This window comes from Erpetoichthys calabaricus, chromosome 1, assembly GCF_900747795.2.
Source record: "Erpetoichthys calabaricus chromosome 1, fErpCal1.3, whole genome shotgun sequence".
NCBI classification, from domain to species: Eukaryota; Metazoa; Chordata; class Cladistia; order Polypteriformes; family Polypteridae; genus Erpetoichthys; species Erpetoichthys calabaricus.
In genome coordinates, this window is record NC_041394.2 from 182,396,939 (window position 1) to 182,417,657 (window position 20,719).

At 38.6% G+C, this 20,719-nt stretch overlaps 1 protein-coding gene across 1 annotated transcript in view; it reads left to right on the top strand.

Moving 5' to 3' along the window:
- The window catches only part of syvn1 (synovial apoptosis inhibitor 1, synoviolin), a 35,587-nt gene extending 15,680 nt beyond the window's left edge, over positions 1–19,907 (top strand). Inside the window, exons 8-16 of the mRNA XM_028809518.2 lie at positions 581–680; positions 8,744–8,809; positions 9,015–9,131; positions 9,252–9,403; positions 9,598–9,759; positions 13,292–13,426; positions 13,829–14,015; positions 16,057–16,178; positions 18,702–19,907. Of these exons, the coding sequence (XP_028665351.1) occupies positions 581–680; positions 8,744–8,809; positions 9,015–9,131; positions 9,252–9,403; positions 9,598–9,759; positions 13,292–13,426; positions 13,829–14,015; positions 16,057–16,178; positions 18,702–18,856 (1,196 nt within the window). The 3' untranslated portion in view covers positions 18,857–19,907. The remainder of the gene's footprint in view (positions 1–580; positions 681–8,743; positions 8,810–9,014; positions 9,132–9,251; positions 9,404–9,597; positions 9,760–13,291; positions 13,427–13,828; positions 14,016–16,056; positions 16,179–18,701) is intronic.
- The last annotated feature ends 812 nt before the right edge of the window (positions 19,908–20,719 follow it).

Below are 20,719 nucleotides of genomic sequence, written 5' to 3' on the forward strand. Positions count from 1 at the left end.
CAGCTAAATACAGCTTCACTAAAAATCTTTGTTCGGAAAACACCCCAGTACTCAGATGTTCCTAGGAAATGAAAGACATACCACTGTTATCTTTTTTGTTGAAAGTAGAGTAAATTATTATGCAGGCTGAGAGAGGTTTCCCAAACTTTTTCATATGACTGTATAGATGTACTGTATGTATAGATATAGATAGATAGATAGAGATAGATGCGAGAAAATGAGTCGCATATCTTAAAATAGTTTTTTATTCTTAAGCTTTCGACAACCGGCCAGGTGTCATCAGAAGAAAATGATTAGATGTACTGGAATCAAAGGCAATATATAGCTGGTGAAGGGTGGATTAGTAAGGTGGAGTTATTTGCATTTGTTGTTATGCATTTGTACCATAAGCCACTATTCAATTTAAGAAAGCATGTTGTTTGTTTTGTGAAATAATGAATAAGCAATGGGTATGAAACCAGTTGAATCTGACTTAAGCCACTGAAGTCTCTTGTGAAATGTGTCTTTGAATTATACAAATGACCTATGAACAGATCTGGTAAGACATGAAGGATGATAATATTTATTTATTATTCTACAGGTTTCATCAAAGTGCTACTCTACATGGCTTTCATGACCATTATGATAAAGGTTCACACGTTCCCATTGTTTGCTATCCGCCCTATGTACCTTGCAATGAGGTAAGCTGTCTGTTAACTGAAAACCTCTTGAACATGGGAATGATTGCCAGTGCTAAAGTATGCATTGGCTTGATTGCTAGTTTAGTCCTATGAGGATTGTAGTTCAAATTCTAGGAAAAGAGGACAAAAAATGAAGTGCGCCAGTATGCCATTTAGCCTCTAGATATCTGTATAAGACAAGACAGTATGTATAGCAAAATACATATTGCTCATGGAAACCAAACAAAGATACAAATTAATTGTACAGTTACTGTTAACATAGCTGGTTACTTTTTACTCTGGTAAATGTTCTGCTGTCTTATTGGCAGTAGCTTTATTAATGTGTAGCATCACTTCTGACAGCTATGTAGTGTTGAGATTTTTTATTTATCATCAGTATCAATAAGTAGTCCGTAGTCCATTAAAGGATAACTCCCCCCACCCCCTACCCCCCAAAGTCATGATATGCTGGTATTTTCCCTACATACTTGCTATGTTAAGTGAAGCTGTCTTTTATAACATTAATCTTTATTAAATAATTTTATTTTAAACTAGGGGGCTTCGCTCACCCACCCCCATGTTTGGTTTTCCGGATACACACTTTTAAGATTTTTTTTTTCTTTGAATTGTTGCTATTTCATTAGTTTCACTTTTATTTCAGAACTTCTGTAAAAATAATATTTGTAATCTTGTGAGTCCCAATATGCTGAATCTTTTTAATGAGGTCAGGATAGGTTTCTCTGTTTGGAATTTCAGCACAGGCAAAATGATCTACATCATCAGCAGTTAATAATTTTTTTTTTTTTTTTTACAAAGTAAAAAATTAAGTAGAGTTCTGCATTGGACTCCTGTCTGTAAAGTTATGCTATTTTCCTCTCACAGTTCCAAAAGTACATGGGTTTACCAAGGTGATACCCTAGCTTTTGTCTAGGTTTTTGTACAAGGGCTAGACAGAACATTTTTGACTCCTGGGGTAAATGTAGCTTTTTAAATAAGCAGACAGATAAATATATATACATTAACAAAGTAACCAATAAATGCATGTGCGGTAAACTCCATTTTTGAAATTCTCAAGATTCTTTATTTGTCACATACATAGTTATACAGGACAACACGCAGTGAAATGCATCCTGATCCGCTTATCAAAAACTGTGCATAGTTAGAAGAATATCAGTTAAATTAACAAAAGTCATAGAATGAAAGATAACAGTATAGTAGAACATAATAAGTAAAATTATGTGAATAAAGTAGAATTAAGTGTTAAGGTGCAATAGTGTAGTAATTATTGTGCAAAAGCAAAGTTAGACTGGTGCATAGTTAAATGAGGCAGTTTGTTTACGCTACTGCGATCTTTACTTTCTTTTTTTATATTTTCTAATTTTCCTACTTTCATATCCTTTAACTTTCTCCACATGTGTATAGCGCCGTTTTTTTTTTTTTTGAGCCTTTCTAATTTCACTGGTTTCATAGTCTCTAACCTGCTCTGCATGTGTTTAGCGCCAACATTTGTAAACATCTTTATGAAAACGTCTTTATGAAGTTCTACTTTGTCATTTTACTCATTGTCTTTTAATTCTGAGCCGTACAATACATAGAACAGAATAAATCCTCAATATAGTATAAAAATAAAAATTCTAGAAGTACGGAGTAGAATTTCACATTAGATGATATCACATAATATGATTTGGATTTGTTTTAAGTCCTGGAGACCTCATTCTTCAAGCTGCCTCCCCCATTTTGCCATTCCACATCTGAAATAGTACTAATCCGATGAAAGGACCCCTCATTCCCACGTCCCCATTCATCAGGGATGACTTTACCTTAGGTAGGCAATCTACAATTTAAAAAGATTATTTTCTTGTGAATTGTTACATATGCATTATTTTCACTTTTACTTTAAAAACTTTTGTAAAAACAATACTTGTTTCTTTATTTCCTGCCCCGTGCGAGGTTCCATCTCTTTCTTCCCAGACGTATAAAACTGCTCGTGTTGTGAAGGGTGTTGCGGCTGAACGTACGCTAAGGATATGCCTTTGGATCGTTTGCTGTCTTTTTGCTGCTTGCTAGCTGCCTCTTCTGCCTGTCGCATATCATTGTTGTAAGAGCTGGGAACACATGATGCTTGCCTGCCAAAAGCAATCCAACAACTGCTAGTTTACAGGTCTGTTGACTTGTTTTAAATGATGGCTCACTGCCTGGTCTCGCGTGACGTTGTAAAAGCAATACAGGTACCTGTCTTTTATTTCTGGCCGCAGGCGGGGTTGAATTCTTTCTTGCAGGATGTATAACGCTGCTTGCGTTCGGTTGGGGTCGCAGCTTTCTCCACATGTGTATAGCTCCGTTTTTTTTATTTTTTTATTTTTTTTTGAGCCTTTCTAATTTCACTGGTTTCATAGTCTCGAACCTGCTCTGCATGTGTTTAGCGTCAACGTTTGTAAACGTCTTTATGAAGTTCTACTTTCTTTTATTCATTGTCTTTTAATTCTGAGCCGGATTGGACATGCTTTTTTTTTTTTCAATTCCACTTGTTCCGGGCTGATTATTACTTTCCTTATTTTCTGAATTTGCACCTCAATTATTCTTTTTTGCTCTTTTTTCTGTCCAGCGCATTTGAGTCTCTTTTCTCCGCATCTGATTGGACGTGCTTTTTTTCCATTCCACTTGTTCCGGGCTGATCATCACGTTCCTTATTTTCTAAATTTGCACCTAGATTATTGTTTTTCTTTTTAGCATTTTTTTCTCTCCATCGCTATTGGGTCTCTTTTCTCCGTGCTTTTCTTTCTTCTTCGTTTAATCGTCGACGTTTCATTTCTACCCTATTCATTTCATTTCTACCATATTGACCTTATACACTTTATATGCACTGAGAGCCCTGGACCTGTGTGTGCTGCATGACTGCCTTTACACTACTGATTTGTTTTTTTGGTACTGCTTGTAAGTAGGGTGTGTCTTGCAAGACTCTCGTTCTATGTTCCCGTGAGACGCACCTTGGCAGGTCTCTTTCGCCTTGCGGGTCTTTAGATTATCTTCCGAGAAGATCACATATCGTAGACTATCAGGATAGGGGACAGGATTTCTTTTTATAATAGAGAGAAATGTAATTTTAAAAGCACCTCTCTGAACTATTCCAAACATGAAACAAAAGTCTTTAAAACTTAGTGAAAATGTTCAGTTTGGACCAAAGAATGTTCCTGTGTGTTAGTTCTTGAGATTGTGGACTGATTTCACAGGTGCTTTTTCAAATTGTTTTGAGTGTCTACCATTACAGCAAAGAAGTTCAGTTGTCCTTATTGCTGTCCTTATTCATGATTCCCTTTCATTCTCAGTGGTATGGTGTGATTGCATTAAAGCTACAAACAATATTAATGTTTTTTTGTACTTTTGCTATATTTTCTTTAAGAGTTGAAGAATTAAGTTTGTTATTGATCTTGTTTAGTTAAAGCCCTGGTGAGATCACATTGTTTTCAAAAGGTATACTCTTACTTTGTTACTGTCTAGTATCTTGGGGTAGAACATCCATTTTAAGCTGTACAAATTACTGCTTCAGAATATCATTTTTAGTATGCATCAAAGCCTGCTTACAGGTGCATATTAAAGTAGGCAACAGGTCATCTTGCTGTTACAAAGCTAAGATGAATGTTCTCCTCAGCACTATTTAGTCTGGTAAAGATTTTGAGAAATGTTGCCACTGACAGTCAGGCTAAAATACAGGCAGCTATCTGAACAGATGTTTGCTAACAGCAAGGCTGCAGAAGGTTTGGCTCAGAAACTCTGATATGCAAGACAGGGGTAGGCAGTTGGCTTTCTGCAGTTTTGTGTGTATTTTTATAAACTCGGTTATTTTAATAAAGAACCCTTTCTGTGCCACTAAAAACTGGCAGTTAATAGGAAGTGTATACTCAGGTTTTTTTTCCCCCCATTTTATTTTCAGATCCTAAATTTGCTCACTTAGCTATATGACTACTTTGTGCTAAAGAGCAACAGGTGTATTTTGTTTCTGGTTTGTAATTTCTTCCCACAGAGTACTACAGAATAACTCCATTGCTTTCACCATATACACTGATGCTTTTCTTTGCCCACACAAGTCATTGTAAAAGGAGTAGAGAGCTAGCACTGTTTTATCAGAAAACACAGTGCAGTTAAACAGATTTTGTCCAGGTTTGTATTATTGTCATAGAGTGACCTCAGAAATGCAGACGGCATGTTCTCAGAAAGAAGGAGTAGTTGTCATATGGCAACTGGCAGCATATCACTGTAGTTTAAAAGAAAACTTGTAGCAGTAAACACATTTTTTCCTTACACTTTATGGTCTAATTATTGATATGATAGGGGTGAAAGAGCACATTGGAATCTTAATGCATGTTAAAATATGTAGTCTTAAACTCGCCAACTACAGACATAGAAAGACCATGCAAAGTTCGCACTCAAAATGCTGTACTATGAATCAGTTAGATTAGATTAAATAAACTTTATTAATCACAAGGGGAAATTTAGATGCATACAGCAGCAGAAACATAAAATAACAATTCTGCACACTCATAGGACAAATAATACAACTATTATTGTGTATTGTGCTGAAATTGTAAAATGATCCAGAAAGAGTATCAGCATTTAGTTTGGGGTGTCAGGAGAAAGCTCTGAAATGCCTAAGAGCGGCACACTGAAGAGGCTCCTACAGGTGCTTCTTAGCACACCATGGAGGGATGACCCTGTGGCTAAAAGTGTTCCAAGGGAGCACCTCCAGGAGGGGATGGAGGGGATTTTTAATGATGTCGTCCAATTTTGGCTCCATCCTTTTTTCCAAAATAGCTTCCAGTGTGTTGCGCTGATCATTAATGACTTTAGAAAATGCAGACAGTTGTGACTTAGACTTGTTTGAAATGTTGCGTGGTCTTTTGTGTGTGAGGCACTGTAGTAGTTCTACTTTATTAATCTCGAGAGAAAATTCAGCTGAATACAGCAGCAGAAATTTATACAATAAGGATACATGCAGCACAAATAATATAGCCAGTCAATCAACTGATAAATATATGGATATTGTGCAAATATTTCAAAATGAACTTAAGTACATCAGGATGAAGCATTGAATTTTCTGATTGCAGTGGGGGTTGGGGGGGAACCCCAACCAACGAGAACAGCTACTTAGTAAGCTATGGTGGAATGAGCCTGTGGCTAAAAGTGCTCCAAGAGAGTGTGTCTTACAGGGGATTTTTCATGATGGCATCCAATTTTTGCCACCATCCTCTTTTCCACAACAGCTTCCAGTGTATCCAGGTTTCACCCTGTGATGCAGCAGGCTTTCCTGATAAGTTTGTTCAGGCATTGTGTGTATTTTGAGCTCAGGTTGCTTCTCCAGGACACTACAGTGTAGAACACCACACTGGCTGCTATGGACTGATAGAACATTTCTATCAGCTTGCTGCACACATCAAACGACCTGAGTCTTCTTAGGAAATACAATCTGTTCTGGCCCTTCTTGTACAGTGCCTCTGTGTTGTCTGACCAGACCAGTTTGTTGTTTATGTGAACCCCCAGGTACTTGTGACTCTGCACCACTTCCATGTCCTCCTCCTGAATGATGACTGGTTACAGGTGCTATTTGGCACACTGGAAGTTCACCGCCAGTTAAAAATGACAATAGTTTAAAGTCTTAAAAAAATCCATCAGTCTGTCGAATTTGTAAATGTACTTGGTATAGTCCTGGCAGCCAGCAAGTCAGTCTATGCCAGCAGCATCTAGTGCAAGACATTAAAGTAGTTCATTTCAACTGGACACCACATTCAAATAGTGGTGCGATTAACAAACATATCTATGTGTTGTAATATTAAACTTTGTAGAATATATTATCTATATGGCAGATTAATATAATTAAAAAATATATATCCTCCAATGGAAAAATGTCTTAATTTATAAATACAGTTAGTTCCATAAATATTTGGACAGAGACAACATTTTTCTAATTTTGGTTCTGTACATTACCACAATGAATTTTAAATGAAACAAGTCGGATGCAGTTGAAGTGCAGACTTTCAGATTTAATTCAGTGGGGTGAACAAAATGATTGCATAAAAATGTGAGGCAACTAAAACATTTTTTTAACACAATCCCTTCATTTCAGGGGCTCAAAAGTAATTGGACAATTGACTCAAAGGCTATTTTATAGGCAGGTGTGGGCAAGTCCGTCGTTATGTCATTATCAATTAAGCAGATAAAAGGCCTGGAGTTGATTTGAGGTGTGGTGCTTGCATGTGGAAGATTTTGCTGTGAACAGACAACATGCGGTCAAAGGAGCTCTCCATGCAGGTGAAAGAAGCCATCCTTAAGCTGCGAAAATAGAAAAAAACCCATCCGAGAAATTGCTACAATATTACGAGTGGCAAAATCTACAGTTTGGTACATCCTGAGAAAGAAAGCAAGCACTGGTGAACTCAGCAACGCAAAAAGACCTGGATGTCCACAGAAGACAACAGTGTTGGATGACCGCAGAATCATTTCCATGGTGAAGAGAATCCCCTTCACAACAGCCAACCAAGTGAACAACACTCTCCAGGGGGTAGGCGTATCGATATCCAAGTCTACCATAAAGAGAAGACTGCATGAAAGTAAATACAGAGGGTGCACTGCAAGGTGCCAGCCACTCCTAAGCCTCAAGAATAGAAAGGCTAGATTGGACTTTGCTAAAGAACATCTAAAAAAGCCAGCACAGTTCTGGAAAAACATTCTTTGGACAGATGAAACCAAGATCAACCTCTACCAGAATGATGGCAAGAAAAAAGTATGGAGAAGGCGTGGAACAGCTCATTATCCAAAGCATAGCACATCATCTGTAAAACACGGTGGAGGCAGTGTGATGGCTTGGGCGTGCATGGCTGCCAGTGGCACTGGGACACTAGTGTTTATTGATGATGTGACACAGGATAGAAGCAGCCGAATGAATTCTGAGGTGTTCAGAGACATACTGTCTGCTCAAATCCAGCTAAATGCAGTCAAATTGATTGGGCGGCGTTTCATGATACAGATGGACAATGACCCAAAACATACAGCCAAAGCAACCCAGGAGTTTATTAAAGCAAAGAAGTGGAAAATTCTTGAATGGCCAAGTCAGTCACCTGATCTTAACCCAACTGAGCATGCATTTCACTTGTTGAAGACTAAACTTCAGACAGAAAGACCCACAAACAAACAGCAACTGAAAGCCGCTGCAGTAAAGGCCTGGCAGAGCATTAAAAAGGAGGAAACCCAGCATCTGGTGATGTCCATGAGTTCAAGACTTCAGGCTGTCATTGCCAGCAAAGGGTTTTCAACCAAGTATTAGAAATGAACATTTTATTTCCAGTTATTTAATTTGTCCAATTACTTTTGAGCCCCTGAAATGAAGGGATTGTGTTAAAAAATGCTTTAGTTGCCTCACATTTTTATGCAATCATTTTGTTCACTCCACTGAATTAAAGCTGAAAGTCTGCACTTCAACTGCATCTGAGTTGTTTCATTTAAAATTCATTGTGGTAATGTACAGAACCAAAATTAGAAAAAAGTTGTCTATCCAAATGTTTATGGACCTAACTGTATGTCTTCCTAGCCTGGACTCTTTAATAGCCATTTATTTTGTGCAGATTGTTTTTCTTGCAAGTCTAAGAAGTTAAAATGGTTTTTGATTTGTTCACACAAATTAGATCATTCATATTGAAGTTTTACACTGAAAAACTACACAATGCAACTCCTTTTAGAAATAAACAAACCAATTATTAATTACAATAGTTGTTTTTTTTTTCACCTCATACATGTTATACAGAGACAGCATGTGTTTACGCAAGTCAGAAATGCATGTTTCTCTGAATTCTCCTAGAAAAGCCCTTATTTTCCTTATCAATTTATCTTTGACTATTTCTGTGCTTTTAGTGTTACATGTGGCACATGCTGACCCTGATTTATGCTGTTTACCTATGCATTCCACCAGCAGTTTAATATCCACTCGTGTAGAAGTCCATGGCTGTTGAGAGTTTGCATTCGAATAAGCTGACTAACTAGAATTTCACAGCTTTGCTTTATTTGAGTTGTCAGGAATTTTGTTTGCTCTTTTCTAGGCAGTTTAAGAAAGCTGTAACTGATGCCATCATGTCAAGACGGGCAATCCGTAATATGAATACCCTGTGAGTAATATTTTTGTGGAAAGATTTACTAGGCTTTAGATTTTCTTAATTTGCATCATTAGCACATTTTCCAGTGCTGTAGAAGATTGGGGGATAGAATTAAACATCATAAAGCATTTAAAGTATTTTTCTGTTGCATAGTAAGTGGAACAATCATGCAAGAGTATAATTTGCCTATTCTTTGGGGGGTGTGTATTGCCTTCAGGTATCCTGATGCCACTCCAGAAGAACTGCAGGCAACTGACAATGTTTGCATTATCTGCCGTGAAGAGATGGTGACCGGTGCCAAAAGGCTACCCTGCAATCACATTTTTCATGCTAGGTGAGGTGCATTCTACTTGTCTCTGTTGTGCTAAAACTTGAGTTTTTCATGTTGTTCTTACTTACTCTAAGTTTGTTTTTTGCTTTAAATACTGACAGTGCTTCTTTCCTACCCCCTTAGTTGTCTACGTTCGTGGTTCCAGCGGCAACAGACTTGTCCCACCTGTCGTATGGATGTATTGCGGGCCTCTCTTCCCAATCAGACACCTGCTCCTGCACAGCAACCTGCTCCACCTGCAGCACCAAACCCCCAGATGCCACCACCACCAAACAGTGAGACAATTTTTCTGCTTTACCCTGATTCAGTTTATTCGTCTGTAACTAGTGTTCATTAAGGCTGAATGGATCTGTTTTTCTAAAAAGTCAAGTCATTTTCAGTTAATCTAATGTATATTTAATATATTACAGCAATGTGAGTGCATATCTGCATTTGTCTGTTAGGTAATGATTTTGTCTTTTCCCTGTAGTTCCTCCTGGAATTTTACCTCCTTTTCCTCCAGGGATGTTCCCTTTTTGGGGTCCCTTCCCTGCTGCTGGACCTGCTGCAGGTGGTGCAAATATAATGCAGACTCCACCAACAACTCCACAACCCACACCCACAGCCACAACCGCCGAGAATTTAGGAGAAGGTAAGTTGCGTACAGGTTTTGCATTTTCATGACCATAATGCTCTGTTTTACTGTCATGCTGCACATTGTAGTTAAAGTAAGGTTGGAGGTCAAATTTTTGGCAAGCACAGTCTAAATCATAGTTTCCTACAGGTCAAAGGGACATCATTATACATATTGTGATGGTTGGAACAAAGGCTTTTATAGCATTCAGCCATAGTATTGTACCCTTTTTTTGACACCTGTACTTGAAACTGATGTAAAATTTGAAGCAAATGTTACAGAAGAACAAGGACAGCCAGTTTGACACATGATAAAGCTAAAAGGAGCTTCACTCCCCTGGTCATTGTTGACTGGTAGCTCTGAGTCGGCCATTGTGCTTCAGTGTAGAATTGTGCTATTAACTCCTTCTCTGAAAAACTGGTTTCCTGTCAAAGTTGGTTCCTGCTTTGCATCTAAGGTTTCCAGGGTAGGTTTCAGTTCCCCTGTGTTTGTAAAGTATTCCTTAGATGATGGATGGAATTCTAATCAAGTGCATTAATAATTTATTAAACACTAGCCATGGTTCCTGTCAAAGATGGGTAATAGAATAGTTTAAAAGTATTTGCTATTTCTTGTCCAGTGTGTGCTTTCAGTGCCTTTCGTCTTTATCCGCGTGTGTCCAAACCTCTCTTTACTGGCGTTCCCTTTCTCAAGTGCGCTCCTGTAATGTCTGCTCAGATACACCTTTCTTACCTCCTGTCCAGTTTTATACTTCCCGTCTTTGAAGGTGTGACTCTTATGCCTTTACTCGTCCTCTTGAGTCTCATACTTTCATTGCATCACCAAAGCCAAAAATGACCAATCAGATTGCCCAGAGAGACTGGACACAGACTTTAGTGTTTTTTTATATAGCAGATTTAGACCTCCTTACAGTTTTAAGATATATTGAAAACTATAAAGTACTGCCACCTTTGTCTCCAACAATAAGATGCCATGATGATCTGTTTTATATTTGTTTTATATTTAGTTTATGCATTTTTCAAATTTATGAATTAACTCATGATTGGCAAAAAAAACTATTTAATTGATCATTTTTAAAAAGGGCTTTTTGGCACTTTTTCCAAAGTTTTTCAGACAATTGCTGCTTTTTAGTGATGGAACTAAAAGAAATAAAAGCAACATAATTATTTTAAATCATTTGGCACTTAGAACTGATAGGCAACATAGCAAAGTGTCCATTAGTACAGTACTTACTGAAAAGCCAGGGATCCTTTTAAGACAAATAGAACTCCACAGCCATGACCAGTATAAACCAGCACAAATATGCAGGACTTTGTACTGCTGTTAAATGAAATGCAGTGTGTCCCACAAAATGTCTGCTATAGTACCATTATAAATTTAACTTTGGACATGAACACAATAATGGAAAGTGATAACAGTACACCTTGAAGGCATCACATCCTGGAACTGAAATTGAGGTAAGAGAATCATCAGAGTGTACCAAGAACATAATCTCATGCACACAAGTACACACACTATAAGATGCAATTTATGTGATAGGCTGAGTGTTGGTTATTACAGCCTGTCAGAAATTTCTATGTGCTGCAGTGCAGGCCCGCACTCGCCTCCTGTGTGAAATGTCAGTCCCTTCCCTTTTGAACTGGCCTGTCCAATAGCACCGTTCTGGCAGCTGTTTCCTGTCCCCCCAGAATCAATGTCATCAGAATATTTCTGTCAAATTCATTCCACATTTTGATGGAAGGATCATCCTGCAGTGCAGAGGACCACTAAACTAGCTTTTTGAGTAGAGATATTACTCTGTTGGCTACTTTTTTTTTTTTTTTTTTTTTGTAGACAAAGTTGAAGTTGCACACTTGTAGCTCCTTTGGTGACTTTTTTAAATTTAGTGTTTTCAGCCAGCCTCCTTGCATAACGAGATGTGTGAAAAGCAGAGATTATACTTAGCTGCAGTCTGATCAGTGGAATGTCTTGGATTTGAAGCATTTGTTTCAGATTATTGAGACAAACTTTAATGGAGCACATAAAACTGCACTTTTCATAGCTCATCTCTCGCTTGCACAGTCTAGCTTAACTGGGAAAAGGTTAAACTCCACCTGAACACAACATTTAAAAAGCCAAAGGTGGTGGCGGCACACATTTTCCTGACAACAGTAAGGTTGCTAAACCTATCAGCTTTGTCGGAGTTCTTCGCTTCTGCATGTCTTCCAATATGTAGTACAATGCCTGCCCAACTAGTGCAGCTGCAATGGTCTGTCGTTTCTCTATACAATTTCTTTATCCTCCCACGTGGACTAGACAACTGAAACATTCAAACTGCCCCCAATCATTGGCACATAGCCTTTGTTTTTTGGAGGAGAACCAGCACCTCTGGATTGAATGCATTGATTCCTGACAACAACAAGAAGTTATTGAAACATTCTGGATCATTAGTTGTAAATTTATCAGAAAAAAACTTTAGTTGTGTGCTGTGATATTCTTGCTATTGATATCATTATAGCTTAGTGACACAAGTCGAAATAAACTAAAACCCAGTGGATAAAAAAAGAGTTAATATTGTTAAGTGTCTTGACATTTGACTGGAATCTTGAAGTTGTCATTTCACATTTTGAAGAGTTACTTGACTTGTAAAAAGTTGCCAGAAGTTACACCACCACTAAAGTGGAACAGGAAAAGATAAAAACCAACAAAAAACCTATATATGTGTGAATTTCAAGGTGGTGGTTGTCACACACAGTGCCCCAGAACTGAAATATATCCAAGACCATCAGAGCCAGGAGTAAGAGAGGTGTCCAGGGTGGAACTGAGAAGGTTCCTCAACCTCCGCAGGTGCCATGGAAGATGAGCCCTTTACTTTTGTGGAGGAGAGGGACACCTCATAGACTTGGGCTGTAGGGTTGATGATGGACAGAAGTGCCAGGGTTATGAGTTTGGTGGAAGTGTTCTTCCCGCAGTACTTCATAGGAGGGAGGGTAGCAGGCCATTCTACTGGTTGACACTTGTTCAAGGTAGCCCAGGGTGCAGTCATGCCTTTCTGTTTTACATTTATCTTTTCATTCTTACTCAAGGTTCGTTCGTTTTTATATCTAATATCTAATATATAAATATATTAATATATCTAATATATAAATTGTTTCCTACCTGTGTGCATTATATTGTGTGCACTGTTTTTGAGTGCATTTTTGTTTGTTTGTGGCTCAGGAAGAAGCCAGAGGATTCCCCCGTTTCAGATTTATGTGTGTGACAACTTCTACTCTTGTTAGGTGTCCTGTCTATGTTAAGTTATTCGTCCTCACCCCACAAGTTTTATGATCTTCATTCATAAGTGATAATTCACACTCTTGGAAAGTTCAAGAAAAAGATTAATGGATTTTAACGTTTGCCTTATTCACCTTTTCTTCCAGTTTTAGGCCATGTACCATGTTTCTAGGTATAATTTATATCAAAGGAAATCTATGTACAAATGTATGAGGACTTCCTCCCTCACTATGCTTGAGTAAAGTGACCAAAGGCTTGTCTTTAACCGTTCCATTCACGTTTGTCTTCCAAACAGCTACCAGTCCTAGTAGTTCTCGTGCTACTGGGCCTGGGCCTGAAGCTGCGCCTGCTGGCAGCATCCCAGCGTTTCCATTTTCTTTCCCTCCTCCATGGATGGGAATGCCTCCTCCACCTCCTCCTCCTCCTTTTGGTGAGTGTTTCAAGTTCTTGTGCAAACATGGCTAGATCTGATGAGATGGATGAAATAAATATTTGTTGATGAATAATCCATTTAGAGTTATCATTCGAAAACAATAGCCCTAATTAACCTGCCATAACAAAAAGAATGCTAAAATTTTTATTTATTTGCAGTACTATGCAAAAGTAAAATGATTTTTAAAGCTAGTTATCTGAAAAGTAAGCATTCATTTGCTCATGAAGTCTCCTATCTATCTATGATATAGCACCTTTTTATCTATCTGTCTTACTATGATATAGTACTTTTTAATCTCTCAGCAATATACGGCATTTTTATCTCTGTCCACCGATGATTCAGCATCTCTCTCCACTACTAAGGCAGATTGTCTTGTGTTCACTGCTGTCTTCTCTGCAGGAATGCCTCCAATGCCAGTGCCTCCTCCAGGCTTCTCTGGCCTCAGTGATGATGAACTGCGTGCCATGGAAGGTCATGAAAGAAGAAACCTGGAGGCCCGACTGCAGTGTCTGCAGAATATTCACACACTCCTAGATGCTGCAATGCTGCAGATCAATCAGTACTTGACTGTACTGGCCACAATCGGGTATGCTTAAATAATAAGTGTATTTGGATGAATAGTAAAGTATGGGGAGCAGCATGTTGACAGATCTTGGCACTGCTGCCTTATGGATCCAGCATCTTGAATTTCAATCCCATGCACAGTTGCTGATTGTGTGAAGTTTTGCGTGTTCACCCTGTGTTTGTGTAGGGTTTTCTTTATGTTGGCCAGTCATTTCAAAGATCTGCATGTCGTGTACAGTCATGGCGGAAATTATCGGCACCCCTGGAATTTCCCCAGAAAACTGTTGCAATTACAAATGTTTTGGTATACACATGTTTATTTCCTTTATGTTTATTGGAACAACACAAAAAACATTGAAAAAAAGCCAAATCTGACATTTCACACAAAACTCAAAAACCAGGTTGGACAAAATTATTGGCACCCTCAACTTAATATTTGGTTGCACGCCCTTTGGAAAAAATAACTGAAATCAAGCGCTTCCTATAACCATCAACAAGCTTGTTACACCTCTCAAGTGGAATTTCCGACCACTGTTCTTTTGCAAACTGCTCAAGGTCTCTCAGATTTGAAAGGCGCCTTCTCCCAACAGCAATTTTAAGATCTCTCCATAAGTGTTCAATCGGATTTAGATTCGGACTCATTGCTGGCCACTTCAGAACTCCAGCGCTTTGTCTTCAACCATTTCTGGGTGCTTTTAGAGGTATGTTTGGGGTCATTGTCCTGCTGGAACACCCATGACCTCTGACGTAGACCCAGCTTTCTGATACTGGGCCCTACATTGCGCCCCAATATCTTTTGGTAGTCTTCAGATTTCATGATGCCTTGCACACAGTCAAGGCATCCAGTGCTAGAGGCAGCTAAGCATCCCCAAAACATCTTAGAACCTCCACCATGTTTGACTGTAGGTACTCTGTTCTTTTCTTCGTAGGCCTCATTCCGTTTTCTGTAAACAGTGGAATGATGAGCTTTACCAAAAAGCTCTACCTTGGTCTCATCTGTCCACAAGATGTTCACCCAGAAGGATTTTGGCTTCCTCAAGTACATTTTGGCAAACTCCAGTCTGGCTTTTTTATGTTTCTGTGTCAGCAGTGGGGTCCTCCTGGCTCTCCTGCCATAGCGTTTCATTTCATTCAGATGTCGACGGATAGTTCGAGCTGACATTGTTGCACCCTGAGTCTGCAGAACAGCTTGAATATGTTTTGAAGTTGATTGGGGCTGTTTATCCACCATTCTGACTATCCTTAGTTGCAGTCTTTTATCAGTTTTTCTCTTCCGTCCACGTCCAGAGAGATTAGCTACAGTGCCATGTGTTGTGAACTTCTTGATTTATGTTGCGCACAGTGGACAAAGGAACATGAAGATCTCTGGAGATGGACTTGTAGCCTTGAGATTGTTGATATTTTTCCACAATTTTTGTTCTTAAGTCCTCAGACAATTCTCTGTTCTCCGTGCTTAGTGTGGCACACTCAGACACACAACAGAAAGGTTGAGTCAACTTTTCTTCATTTTAACTGGCTTCAGGTGTGATTGCTATATTGCCAGCACCTATTTCTTGCCACAGGTGAGTTCAAACGAGCATCATATGCTTCAAATAAAACGATTTACCCAAATTTTGAAAATAATTTTGTCCGGCCCATTTTTGAGGATCTGTGTGACATGATGTCAGATTTGGCTTTTTTTCTTTTTTTTTGTGTTGTTCCAATGCACATAAAGGAAATAAACATGCGTATACCAAAACATTTGTAATTGCAATAATTTTCTGTGAAAAATGGTGCATTTTCTGGGAAAATTCCAGGGGTGCCGATAATTTCAGCCATGATTGTACATGGGCAGAGATTCCATGTGAGTGGGTCCAGTGGCATACTGGCACCTTGTCCAGGTTTGGTAGAATGCCCACCTCCCAGAATTGACAATGCCCGGTCACTTAATGTCAATAGTCAAGTTAGGTGTGGAGCACGTTACCGAGTATTTGATCAACAGAAATATTGTTGGAGATTTAGAGACTACAACTATAGTATAATTTATTAATCAAGAGTTTTGTGGCATTATCTTCCCCTTTAAGGCCTGCTCCTACTCCTGCTGGTTCAACTGAAGGGGCTTCTACCAGCACAGCCCAAATAAATGGGTCTGCTGAAAACAACTTGCAGAGTGAGGAATCCCAGCAATCTGTGCCAATGGAAAATGGTGAGTGGAGCAATAGTTAACCATGCGTGGCTGGTCCAACAGCACTTTACTACGACATACTGTTTGTTGACTACAGTTCAAGGAAAATTTTTCATGATAAAGTTCTCCGATAATAATTCTTAATTCAGAAACTGTCTGTAGAACATGTGCATGCAAGGTAAGATCCTCATATCAAAATAGCAAGATGCATTTAACATGCCAACTTTTTTTTTTTTTTTGTTTTCTACTGGTCTTCTATGATGTTTTGCTTATATGATGTGCCAAACATCTTTTCTTTGTTTTACTAAAATATTCCACATTTTATTCATTAATTCATTAATCTTTTGTCAGATTTGTCTATATATTTTTCTGTTTTTTGGTTTCTTTTATATGTGAATATCCATATTTCATGTAACATACTGTTTTCTCCATCGTGTTTAATTGATGCTTTTTTCAATATCAAATCACTTTATTTCATTCTTCTGAAGCTATTCATAATTAAGGAAGAAGACATTGCATTTATATAGTGCTTTTCAAGACACTCAAATACACTTCACATACAGAGCCACCACCTGGATAGTGTGATGGCAGCCATTTTGTACCACACTTTAGCCATTAGGTGGTGAAGGGTTGTAAAAGACAGCTGTTTAGGAGTCCAGTATGACCAGGCCATGATGAGCAATTTAGCCAGATCATCGAGAATCACTCTACAGGGACCTGTTATTGACTACAGAGATTCAGTACCTCAGTTTTACATCTCTTCCACCATATTTACAGCACAGGGTCTCCATCACTGCACTGGGGAATTGGGATCCACATTCAGACCACAGGGCAAATACCCCCTGCTGGCCTCACCAACACCTCTTCCAGCAGCAACTTCTAGCTTTTCCTAGATGGTCTCCCATCCAAGTACTGGCCGGGCCCGAACATGCTTTGCTTCAGGTGGATGACCTGTTCTGAAGTGCAGGTGGTATGGCGGCTGACAAGGGTTTCCACTCCACTCCAATTTTAATGAAAGAAAAAATATTTACACCTTCAGGTTAGCACTTTAGACAAGTGTTTCCTAAAGTATGGATTGCTGGAAAAACTGGGTTGCTGACATGATTGTGGAATAAAATGAACAAAGTTTGTCCAAACGTGAATCTTGTGTCAAGTGATGTCCTGCACTCTGCTTGGAGAACTATTCACTGCAGCATCATAAACAATACTGCAGACACATCAGAGAGCTTTTAGTTTTTATGGTACAAAATATTATGAATATTCCCTACAACAGCACCACCATTCACACAGCCCATGTAACAATCAAACTGAGATGACTGATGAGAGCAAAGACCCGAATAAGAAAGAGGGAGAAGGATGTGCTTGTGAGGTGAAGGCATCATGGTTCTAGTTTGAAATGTCGAAATATTGACAGAGGCAGCACAAGCATGTGGTGATTTTCGGATGTTGTGGGGGGTGAGGCAGTAGGATGGAGAGATAGATAGATGTCATTATGCCTTGCCAGTGTTGTATACTAAATGAGGTTTCAGTAGCTGTGGACAAGCGGTCCATGTCTCATTGCGTGTTCACCGTCATGGCATACGTGGAATCCACATCAGTAACAGAATTATTTATTTCAACGTACCTCAGTGAGGATGCATTCCTTCTTGTAACACTATTTCAATCTACAGATAGTGTTAAGGACATGTTTGTTGGACCATTGAGAACTGCTGAGAATGTCAAAGGGGTGAGACAGGCTAGGCTGTACAGTGGACTTCAGCATTGAGCACGATGAGTAGTATTAACGTTTCAAACTGTACTGTCCACTGAACACTTCATCAAGATTGATCCTATCCACAGTACAAAATACAAATAGCACATAATTTTTTGTTTTTTTTAAGGAATAATATAGCTACATGATTCAACTTTTGTACACGGTTTAATGATTACAGGGGTATGCTGAACAATTTGTAAACTCATTTACAAGATTGTGGAGCTCATTTAAAAACCTTATTTTAAAAAGTTATTTAAGCCAAGGTAAATAAATGGCATTGACTTAATCATTTTAAGTGCTTTATTCCTTAGCTTCATCATAAATCAAGTGACTAAGCTAAGTGACCTTTCATATTGTCCTCTTAAAAATATCCTCGGACCACACCTTTTCTGAAGCTCACTCTAATCCTGTCCACTGACAGTGATATACCCCCAGGTATCCATTCCCTGTTTTGAATGTTAATTGTTGCTTTATTAACAATACATTTGCTTTCCACTTTTCTCTTTTAGTAATATTCCTGTAAGAAATATGCATGAGTGGTAACAAACGTTTGCTGTTTATTTTATTGTATGACCATTCCAATTTGTCTGTGTTTGGATTTGCTGTCATTATGGTAATAATTCTGTCCTTGGGTCTCGGCCTGGTACTGAGATGCTTATCTGGGTTCTTGGATTGAAAAGTTCAGCAACCATAGCAGCTTTATATTTCACTACTCGGCCAAATTTTTTAAAGCCTGTTTTTTAATTTTTTTTTAACATAGGAACTGTCTCTTGTTTTTACTTTTGAAATAGGCTCTGAGCTCGAGGGAGCAGTTGGTTTTACTACATCAGCACCGGACTCGACCACAGGAGACCTGGACGACGTGGAAGGAGAGCCGGACACAGCAGAGTTAAGGAGACGAAGGCTTCGTAAACTGGAAACCTCCGTACCATCGTCAGGACTTTGAAACTTGCAACTGCCTCAGTGGTGCAATCAAAGGTCTCGCTTCACTCTCTTCTCTATGACGGAGTGGTTCCCTGGACCAGCAGCGTTGGGGGATTTGATAGCTTTCACGTTTAAAGAACTGCAGTGGAAACTTTAAATGTGGGATTTTTCTATTGTTATCTGATTCAAGTCAGATGGTTTGTGGTTCTCTGTTTCTAAACCTGAGCAGCCTTATAGAACTGTCTGATTTTTGGGAAGACACCAGCCTGCATATGACAAGTGCTAATATAATAAGTCCTTTAATTGTTTATGGATTGAACTTTCATGATGGCCAATTGTTGTAATAGCAACTTCATGGTACTCTGAAAAACTCGAGGTTTAATTTAAGGCGGCCTGTAATCTTCTGTTTTGCACTTGAGAACCAAAAAAATGAAACTGAATATTTACCAGCGCGTGCAAAAAACAAAAAAAAAATACAAGCGTTGGCTCCCTCTTCTGCATAGATGGAGTGTAAATATGGCCTTGATTGTTTCTGATGGGTTTTTTTTGGGGGGGGGGGGGGGCAACAAATGTTAAAATCTTCAAGGTCACACACATGTTTGTGTTCTGCACAAATACAGAATTATGCTGAAACTCTTGGAAGATTTTTTTTTTCCCCTCTCTTTTCAATTTTGTCCCTTTTAACATGTAGACATGTGCTTCAGATTAAGTGATTGACCAAGCCTTGGATTAGTTTATCTCCACTGGGAGGTGACCATTTGTGGTCTCGGTGAAGCAGAGAAAGGGAGAAGAGCAAAGTTAGAAGGTTTAAGATGGGACGCAAGAAGAACATATCAAGAGGAGCATGTTTAACTTTGGAGTAAAGAAAATTCTGTTTCCTGCTAAATATTTTTCCTGGGTCAGGGAGTATTCTCAAAGCAGATTCATTTTTTTATTTGCATTTTGAATCTTTATGCTTTTTTGAATTAAAGATATAAATTCCAGAAATTAGACTATTTAATTTGTAAATACTGTTTAAAAAATTTTAATAGGTAAATGTACATACTAACAATAAACCTAATGTTAACACAGCAGTCAAGCCTTTTTGTTTAATGCCAAATCCAATTTAGATAGCTTGTAAAATGATAAATCCTTCACAACAACCACAGGACTCAAAGTTGTGTGTCCCACTGTGGAACAGCAGATGCTTTGACCACTGTTCTGCTGTTAACGTGGGTCATCCTTCAGTGTAACTGGACTATATAATAAATACAACATGTCGCTTCAAATATTCTGTATAAAGAATACACCAATCAATTTATGCTTTTGCAAAGGTTGGTATATTTAGTGCTTAAATTAGTATTACGCTGGATTTACGCACTGGCCTTAAAGATCAATCTCGGTCTTGTAACAAGGTAAATGACGGTTTGAACTCTGACAACCACAATGACTGCAACAAAGAATTACTTTACCATCAGTTTTAGGTTCTTGCTGTTCACTGCTTGTATGAGTAACTTTTGAGTCTCGCATTTACTTGATCAGTTTGGCACACTTGACTTTCCTCCTTCTCTGTGAGTGCACTGTATGACACACACAACTTTTTGGAAGTGCAAGTTAGTTATAGGGGGATGCAGGGATTTGTCACGGGCTTGAGTGGACACTAGGGAGATATGGGAATCTGCACAGCTCTCATCCATAAATTAGCAATAGTTATTAGCACCCGATCCAGAAAAGCAGAGAAATATGGTGGTGCGCTAACATTTTCCTATGACATGGTCACACAAGACACTTCATATCTGTTTTTATTGACAAAAGGAAATTGAAACAGACTGCAATAGGAAACTATTTTAGAATAAAATACGCAAGTATGTTTTAGGTTATTTCAGTACAAGTACAAGCCATAAAG